Raw genomic sequence first — 9,490 nt, 5'->3', positions numbered from 1 at the left:
CAGTTGGGGCTGCCTATATAATGAAGAAAGATTTTTGTTGAGGGTGTGAGAAGTGGAAACCAAAAAAAGACAGAAAACTAAAAAAAGACGAAGAGTTACGAAGCCAGGAGAGAAGGGGTAATAGTATCTACCTGGAACGTTATAAGGTGGACGCGATTTGGCGAACAGGTGCAGTGCCAGGAGAGACGGCGAATTAGCGTGCGAGCGAAGAAGATGGCGGGAGCACAGAGAGCGGGGGAGTATGCGCAGGGGCAATACGCAGACTGCTACGATTATAGTTACGAAGCACGCACTGAGGGGCAGAGAGCATTTGACTACAAGTTGTACAGGGCCGGCGTCTCTTTTTGGTTAGAGTGGAGTCCCCCGGTTGGTAACAACTGGATTGAGATTTTTATTATTATGGGAGTATGCAAGCACTCTGACACTGTAAGTGTTCTGTACCATGAGAAGGGGCCCGTAGTAATGTCATTACCCAGCTGAGTCTGTAAACATTGAGAAATATATTTGAAAGATTTTGATCTGACCGATCGGGCATGGTGGTTGGAGGGAGGAAAAATTAGTATAAAAAGTAATGAAATATGGCATGCGAGGGAAGCGCCGTGGATGACCTCGAATGTGATTACAAGGAAAACCTCGAGACTAATAAAAATTGGCACGTGGCAGAGGGTGGATCTGAAATCAATGTTACATTTATGGTTTTAATATGCCGAAGAAAATGAAAGGTTAATGTAGATTCAGGTCAATCAAGCAGGACAAGAACCTTAATCTATGGGCGTCTAAAAAGGCTGACGGGGAATCCAGAAAAAAAGTGAGGAAACGGGGCAGAGAGACGACGGTGACCTCCAAACGGCGCATCCATGGGTTAATTTAATTTTTTAAATGGAGAGAGCGGGACAGGAGCCATCCCCGGTAGCGGTTACGGACTCGCGATTGGGCGGTCTTTAAATGAACCTGAAGACAGCAAAATAGCTCCACGCAGCACAGAACGCTGCCGCTGGCGCGGGAAGCCACGTTGTGCAGTGTTGCACCTCCTACCAAAACGGATGCTCTCTCTTGGGTCTCCCCCCACTTTTACAGTATCCGCTCTCCCTCCCTCGGCCTCCCTCGTCTACCGCGCCAACAAAGTCGCCCCCCGCCTACCCACCCAAATCCATACATCTCAAACATGACCCCGTTATGCCCACTCGATTCAGCCCAACCATGCGTCCCGCCCTACTTACAAACTGTTTTCCATTCTAAACAGCACAGCCCCGCTCCCTCCCTGCCCCACTCCCACCTCAAGGCCCCCCGCCGCCTCATAAACATTTTCGACACATCCCGCCTGCAACTGTCTCACCTCCGTCCCTATCGCTTCCCACTCCGTTTATTGAATACTGTATCGCTAGTACCGCCCCTTCCATCGCACTCCATCTCCTCCTACATCTGTTGGACATTCGTACAGACTACTCTCTTCCGTTTCGCCCTCCGTAGCGCGTATTTCTTTTTTTCCCTCCACAATTATCTACACTTGCCCTTCTTTTCTTTCGGTCCACACCCATGGATCCTCCCGCTTTACTCGGCTCCTCCCTTAGCTCGCGCAGCCAAGGAACAACCGACCAATCCACAACCACTGCTACCATTCCCCGCGTATCTTTCCGTCAGCGTCGTCGAACCAAAGGCTCTGCCCGACTCTCAGACACTTCCGATCATATCCCCCGTCCGTGGCCTCGCATCCGCACTCGCTTATCTGTGATGGAGGAACTCGCCCATCTGCCAGCTGCTGCAGCTGCTTGTGTAGCTCCAGGAAAGCTTGACAAAGATACAGACCATGTCGGCAGCAGTAACTTTTCCACAGCCACCCCGAGTGCCGCCACTTCATTAGCTAGCTCCAAGAACGTGAAAAGGGAGAAAGGTCCACCACCCAAACGCATGATGACCTCCGATAGCAGCAGAAAGAGGAGACCAGTCCGTCCACTAAGTCCCGCACCCAGGCCAGCAATGCTGCATAAGAATTGCGCCTCCGTCACAGACTTTCTTCGCAGCGCCGCCGTTCCAGTGGGATGTCAACCCGAAAGTGTCGACACAGCTTTCAAAGCACATACGAGTCTCATGAGAAAGTCAACATTGGATTCGTTTGATCTCAACAGATATCTATTTGCCTACAAGCCCCTGGCGAGAGCAAATGCTGTACTTGCTTCTGCTCTGCTTTCTATTGTGGAGATTGACCAAAAACACTTCCCATTGTCACCGGCTCTTCGTTCGGCTGTCATGTACGTCGCCGGAAACGCACATCACAGTGTGTTCGTCATGACATATGCCGCTCAACTCAAAAGCATCATGAGATCACGACCACCGACTGAGGGGATTCTCCCAGCCATTGTACTTGAGGGACGACACCTTACTGACAAAGAAATCGCGGCCCTTGACTTTGCACAGGAACTATCAGGTGCGAACGCTGTAGTTTCTGAATCTACTCGCCGAAGAGTGATCAATGGTGATGCCGAGTCGGATGGTCGGTTAGAACGGCTTGTGTCCAGCGCATCATCGTATGCGGCCTTTTTGGCATGCCTCACGAGCACCGTAGATATGGCATTACCTCATGGCTCGATAACTTATGCCACCAAGAATTTGGATTGCTTGCCTTGGAAGTCCAGCGGTGCCCCCGTGAATGTCGGCTTTCTTGACGATGAAATGGGCGACTTTGGGCTCAGCACTGCTCCCTCAGGCTTCAGTTCCAAGTACCGACCAAAGCGAGAACGGCTCAGCTTGAACAGGCACTATGATCGACATCATCGAGACCGATCACGCTCGAGACATAGAGGAATCCGCAGAGTCTCACAATTCTTTGCAGCCTCCATCATGGGCCCGAAAACTGTGACCGATGTGAATAGAATAACTGAGTCATGGATGAAAACTGCTGGCGTACCACCGTCTGGTCGTCTTTTCGACATCAATGATGAGATTTGCTCTCTTTTTGGTTTCCATCCCTTCTATTTTTCGACCGCGGCGATGGAAAGAGAAAGTGTGCGACGGGCGTTCCTTTTCGGAGCAAAAGAATTACTATTTTCTGAAAAAGAGGTTCCTAGGCGGCTCAAATTCCTCTTGTGTTATGTATTATCGTCTGGCAAGGAGAGGCAACGAATCGTCGATTCTGAGCATTCAAAGAGCTTTCAAAAGCAGGGTGTGCACAATGGACATTCTATTACTTCAGTGTACAGCCAAAGGCAGTACGATTCGCTAAGTATCATGTCCGCCCATGCTGCATTCCTGGCTTGCAAATATGGGGCTTCTCCAGCAGAGTTGGTTGCCGCCTCTGATGCAAGCCGAGTTAGGAGTGCTATGGAGCGATACGACCTTGATCCAGCCAAGAATTGGTCATCAAGAACGATAGGATTTCCACTTGTAAGAAGGGATTGCGCAGCTATCCTGATTGTTCATTCACTTATGCAAGCAACCCCCGTCATATCTGAGAGAGATCTGCGATCGTTTGAAAGTGCCTTTGCCGGGCAGACAAAGGACCCTGAGTATTCAAGCCGACCAAGCAGACGCGCTTTGATGGAGGTACTTGGCACCGCTAGTATGTGGTCAGCCTTCGAAAGATACGCCACTGGTACTTTGGCATTTGACATTGACTGCACATCGAATATGGTATTCGGAAATGGTCGAGCTGAGCCAACTATCAGCGAGTTCTGTCGGGGAAACGAGGGGAGGAAGATAGGATTAAGTTTAGCTACCAGCGAATGTAGAGATGTCATGAGAGTGCGATCTGAGTCGAAGGCGTCACGGCAGAGTTCCTTGCGACCGACGACGAAGAGCGCTAGGAACCTTTACCGGAAACGAACAAGCTCCGCTCTTAGTTCAACAAGTCGTATGGGTCGGATCTTTAGTTCGTCGACTTCCGAATCCCAACATCACAATAAGCATTCCATAGCTGTTCGGTAAAATATGTCCGAACGTCCTTCGTTCGGCTGCTATCTATGCCGACGTCGGTCAGGTTTATCAGCAACGGGCGTCCGCGACTATGTAGAGTGGTTTGATGTCTCGACGCACGAACCTTTCAAAATGAGCCTTCACCGTTGACGTTAAATAGTCTGTCTAAACATATTTACTTCCAAGTACGAATATCGACAGTTTTCCTTAGTGACGCTCTCAAGAAGTTAATGCGATGGTTACCGCGAGGGGCGCGAAGTGCCTCGAATTCAAGCTTCAGGTGACTGTCCTACGTCTGCCGTTTTTCCAGATTCTGAAATAGGGACACACATCGTTGCTCCGTGTCGCTTCACCCATTTAATCCATGATCTCCAATGTGTGTTCGTAGATAGCGTGCTTTCATTGCCAACAACCACCAGCAGAGCTTTTGCTCTCGTAATGGCTACGTTTAGTCTTCGCCAATCTCGCAGGAAGCCAACGCTACTCTTATCATTGCTTCTCACACTGGAAAGCAAAATAACGCGCTTCTCGCGACCCTGAAAACCGTCAACAGTCGATACTTCGATGGAGGATGCACCCCACTGGCGGGCGACTAACTCTTTTAAAATTCGTACTTGCCCCGCATACGGTGAGATCAATCCAATATCGGACAACGAAAATGCTCGCGACGATGTAATGCTGCTTCCCTCTTCGGCGCCAACAAGCTCGCGCACAACTTGCATTACAACATGAGCCTCGGTCCTGTTCCAATAGGAATGTCCGGCGTTAGTGGTGTTGTTGATGTCCGTAGTCTGCAGGTCCTTCTCTTCCTTGCCGTCTGAGACATGCACAAAAATAGCCCTCGACTGTGTCAAAACGGTGTAACGCTTTGCAACGAAGTGGAAATTTGGAATAACTCTGTCTTCAGGAGATATCCCATCCCGCAATCTATTGAAGTAAAAGTGCTTAGAAGGGAACGCCGATATTTGCGGATGCATGCGGTATTGCACATTCAAGAGCTGTGTCTCAATGCCTTGCCGCCAAAGCCGGACGAAAAGGCTAGTTTCAAGACCGGCCCCATCAGCATGATGGGAGTTGCGGCTTAGAATCGTTGGCGGGAGCTGGTTCTGATCTCCAACAAGTACTAGCTGAACTTGTTTGCCACTTTTGACTGTAATCGAAAGCGGAATAAGTACGTCGGGTTCAGAGGCTTGTGTAGCCTCGTCAACTACGACATACCGAAAGTTCAATCCTTCGAGGTCATGGCGGCCACATGCAACGCAAGTTCCTACCACGACATGTGCTTTTTTCAACACTTGCCGAACGGCGGCTTTTTCGACGTCAAGCAACCCTGAAACCTTCATTCTGCCGGCTGCACACTCATTTCTGGCCTTTCGCACTCTCAAATCCTTTTCTAAGTAACTCTCGAGAGTTTTATCCCACAACTCCTCTCCGATCGCCGGAACGCGGCCGATACGAACGATTCGCAAACTTGCTGCTGATACGGAGATTATCTTTTGCATTAAGTTGTCTACGGCGACATTGCTCGCGGCGCAAGCTAGCACCGGTCCAAATCCTAGTCTGACGACACACGATATCATGTGGGCAGCTGTGACAGTCTTTCCAGTACCTGGCGGCCCTTGGATGAGGGACAGCCTGCGCCGTAAAGCCGTTTTAATTGCACTGATCTGACTTGAGTTGAGGGAATGAGATAGTTTTGGCATGACCTCAGATAGGTCTTGTGGTGATATTCTGGAGACTGTTTCTTTGCAATAACTCTGCCACTTCTTTTGTAACTCGCTTTCACCATCCTCCGAGTTCCGGTTGAGATCGCGAGGTTCGTCTTCCACGTACAGCGGTAAATTCAGGAAGCCTCCGTCGCTACTCACTGTCTTAATACCAACATTACTTGTCTCAGTTAGAGATATAACTATAAGTTTCGCCATGTCCGTGGTGCCCGGTCCCTCAGCTGTGAAACTTGTGAGTGCGTCTAATGCTCTTTCATAAGCAACGGTACTAGTGCCACATTCCGCCTTCAAGGGCTCACGCTGATCAACAAAACTATCCATCTGCGCAGCGCCATCCGAACCGATGGGCACAGTCACCAGCAAGGAACCAGGACGCTTCGCTAGAACGGTACTTTCAACAAACGCATCAGCGTCAGATCGATTGGAAGATAATCTCACCAAATCACCTTTCGAAAACTCAACAGTCTGTGAAAGGCCCGCACTCGCAGGCTTGAGCGCCAGACTGTAAACGCTGAGAGAAAACAATCTCTTCTTCTTCGTCGCGACAAGACCGTGTAGTGTATACTGTGCAGATTTGCGATGGTTCCCAGAACTACCTGAGTTTCGCCGTTCAAGCACGATGAGTTGCTCTGCGTGCAGTTCTTCTTCCAACAGAGGTTGAAAATGATCGCGATAAGTCTTCATGGAGTCGTACAGTGCAGAACGCTTTGAAGCGCGACTGCGACCTTTGGAATTTGTGGCTCTTGCCCTTCCTTTCCGGCAGGTCCATTTTGGAGAAGGTCGCCGGGATGTTTTAGTTGATTCGCGTGATGTGATTGTCGAGTGAGAAGGAGAGACGAAGGACGCGGTTGTCGACATATTTGAGGTATGGGAAAGTTCAGACAGGGACGGGTTCTTGTTTGAGCAGCCGATTACAAGAATTTATGACGGAGACTCCCCTACACTTTCTCCGTGATAGATTCTTGCGCAATTTTGCTCTTCCGGGGTACTAGACGATGTACGCATACAGTTGCGAACGAGCGCGCTTATGTTTGCTGGATAGTTCTTTTGTGAAGACGATAGCGTAAACGGATATCGATGGTCACGTTCTGACACTGGTGGCAACGGGATCTGCCGCCCTCGTGGAGTTGTAAGCCCGTGAGGAGTGGGAATATGTTCAGTTAAAAGGCCTGCCAATGAACCACACTGCCGTTTATCGCACTTGTCCACATTGGGAAATACGAGAAGCATCCTCTGAAGACGTTGAGAAATAGAAAATAGTCATCTGCAGAGCACAATATCTGGCAGATTCTTCTCTGAAATGATGAAAATGACGCCGCATCGCTCACTACCGTAATTCTCTGGACAACAACATCCTTGCGGGAGCTTGCTGAGATACACGTTGCCACTTGTGCTCCTAAGGGCATCCCTCGAGATCACATCCCAGCCCTGGCAACTGAGATTCTTTTTGTTGTTGTTTTTTTGCCTTTGAATGATGACGGTTTAGATAGGTTGACCTGCATGTTGGGTTTTTTCCAAATCCTTCTCGAGACAATACGAAAATGGAGCTTCGAAAACCGTAGCTTGTGTATAGACCAAGTGAAAAAGATAGCCCCCGCTGAAAGACAAGGTACATCGACGCCCGCCCGGTCAACCAACGCACGCACTGAACAATCTCATCATGCCAGCAGACAATCCCCGACTGACTTACCGCCCTCACGCGACCATATGTGCCGGCCCCGCCTTTGTTTCCGCCTTCCCCGGCACGCGCACACTTGGTCAACCCCCATCACCACCGATCGCGGCTCAATCGCGTCCCATAGCACGCACGTTTATGTGCAAAGGCAAGTCGAAGAAAGGCCTGTTCGGCAAGTTGCGCGAGCAGCTATGGAAGCCGTTTGTTGCCGTGCCGGGCAGCGGCGGAAGGGGCGACTTGCTCGAGTGCGTTTTTTGTAGCGGTTCGGGGACGTGCGATTGTGATGCGTGCAAGGGAACAGGGAAGGATGCCCTGGGGACCTGTTTCATGTGTAGTGGTAAGACGACGCTAACATGTACGGTGTGTAGCGGTGCAGGGGCCGTTGATAACGTTCGAAGAGGGGGGACTGATGACAAGAACAACTACACGAAAAAGCAAAAGATCTGAACGTGACGACTTTCAAACTTATAAGGGTAGAGGAGCAGGCAATGTTTCCTGGAGATCTATTGGAAGATGAGCTGGGTGGCATATTGCGGTACGCCTGGTAAAGTTGCTTGATCGCGATGAGCGGTGAGCGTGTTATACATATACATCATTTACTCTCGGAAAATGCTTGAGACGTATAGCTTGACGATAATCTGTCCATCGTCCTTGAAGCGTACTTACATGCTTGGGGCAATCTCCCCCCTGTGCTTGGCGCTAGACCTCCCATGCTTTAAGAGGACAGCGACGGTCCTGCGAAGAGAGCGTCAGTTGCAAAGCAAGCCACAGTTAGGAAAAGTCAAAAAGTCTAACTCATTAACAAACCGCCATTCTGATCTATTATTTCGCCACAAATGAAGCCGGACAGCGGCGATATCAAAAATTTGACGGTGTGCGCGAACTCGGCGGGCTCGCAGAAACGGCCAACCGGGATGTATTCCAACAGCATCTTAACCATTTCCTTCGGGTAGGCTTCGACCCCTGGAGTGCGAATGTAGGCGGGGGCGATGCCGTTGACCGTGATGCCCTCCTTGGCACACTCGCGGGCAAGGGCAAAAGTGAACGTTTGCAAAGCTCCCTTTGTGGTAGAATAAGCGATCCCTGTGGTATGACCACCCGTCTTTCCGGCGATGGAGCAGGTGTTGACGATCCGACCCCATTTTCGCTTTTTCATATTCGGCAGCAATGCCCGAGAGATGAGAAAGGCGGAATCGACATTTTGTGAGAAGCAATTTCGCCACTCTTCAATTGACATACCGGCGGAAGCGGTCTTGGAAAGTATACCACTGTTGTTGACGAGAACGTATACGGGAGGAAAGTCGTCTGCGATTCGCTGCATGGCTTGTGCGACCGAGTCTGCATTGCAAGGATCAAAGCATATCGGATAACATTGATGCTCGTTGACTAGAGAACCGAGATCCGTGAGTAAATCGGTGAGTGCCTGCTCGTCACTGTCATGAATGACAACTCTGAAGCCATCTTCAAGTAGCATTCGTACGGTGGCCTGGCCTAGGACGCCAGTAGCGCCGGTGACCTTCGCATAAGAGAAGCAGGGGAAGAGGGGGCGGTGAAAAATCGGAATGGGGAAAGAATGGTGAGAATTGTGTTGGAGGGTGACAGTAATGCGACAAGAGGGATGGAGGGTATTTTGAAAAATGAGAGTAATTTGAAAAAAAAATGGGGGGATATGGGAAGGCGGATAGGATCGATTGCATCGGTGTCAGAGGGTTTGTTTCAAGATGCAAAAGGAATGTAAGGAGACGGGGGAGGCAAGTCGGGGAACGGGTAGTGGCGCCGGAAGGGAATACTGTACATGAAACGTACCATAGCAGTTTTCATGTCGGCCTCGTAGGAATCCATGAAGACGGACATAATGTAAAGAGGAGAGCGAGGAAGCGGGTATCGGAGGCGAAATCGACAAGTGACCACGCGGAATGGAGACAAAGGAAGAGTCTCAGTAGTGCAGAGGAGCGGTTCGCGCGCGCGGGCGCTTCACGCGCCGCGGCGCGGAACACAGCGTGGCGGTAGGTGGTATGTGTGTGTGCTCGAGGATGATGTGTGGGCGGATCGGGAGGGTATGGAGAGGAGGATGCGGGAGAGGGGGGAAGGGAGAGAAGGAGAAGGTGTGAGAGATGGGATAGAAATGGTGGGTGTGAAAACAGAGGTTAACGGACTGCCATGGGGGGGAGGAGGGAGG

At 50.4% G+C, this 9,490-nt stretch overlaps 4 protein-coding genes across 4 annotated transcripts in view; 1 reads left to right on the top strand and 3 right to left on the bottom strand.

The window, feature by feature from the left end:
- Positions 1–1,908: 1,908 nt before the first annotated feature.
- CHC_T00007992001 (hypothetical protein) lies at positions 1,909–3,921 on the top strand. The gene has a single exon (XM_005711643.1). The coding sequence runs from the start codon at positions 1,909–1,911 to the stop codon at positions 3,919–3,921; it is 2,013 nt and encodes a 670-aa protein (XP_005711700.1).
- A 257-nt stretch (positions 3,922–4,178) lies between these two features.
- On the bottom strand, positions 4,179–5,834 carry CHC_T00007991001 (hypothetical protein). The gene has a single exon (XM_005711642.1). It carries the CDS (start codon positions 5,832–5,834, stop codon positions 4,179–4,181), a length of 1,656 nt encoding a protein of 551 aa, XP_005711699.1.
- Positions 5,835–8,101: 2,267 nt separating this feature from the next.
- Positions 8,102–8,785, bottom strand: CHC_T00008496001 (3-oxoacyl-(acyl-carrier-protein) reductase). The gene has a single exon (XM_005711641.1). The coding sequence runs from the start codon at positions 8,783–8,785 to the stop codon at positions 8,102–8,104; it is 684 nt and encodes a 227-aa protein (XP_005711698.1).
- A 462-nt stretch (positions 8,786–9,247) lies between these two features.
- CHC_T00007990001 (hypothetical protein) overlaps positions 9,248–9,490 on the bottom strand; it is a 495-nt gene continuing 252 nt past the window's right edge. Inside the window, exon 1 of the mRNA XM_005711640.1 lies at positions 9,248–9,490. This exon is cut by the window's right edge and continues 252 nt beyond it. Within this exon, the coding sequence (XP_005711697.1) occupies positions 9,248–9,490 (243 nt within the window).

The sequence above is a fragment of the Chondrus crispus genome, genomic scaffold (genome assembly GCF_000350225.1).
Source record: "Chondrus crispus Stackhouse genomic scaffold, scaffold_90, whole genome shotgun sequence".
In the NCBI taxonomy this organism is placed as follows: Eukaryota; Rhodophyta; class Florideophyceae; order Gigartinales; family Gigartinaceae; genus Chondrus; species Chondrus crispus.
Note: the sequence above shows the minus strand (reverse complement) of the source record. Positions and strands in the feature narration are given on the sequence as shown.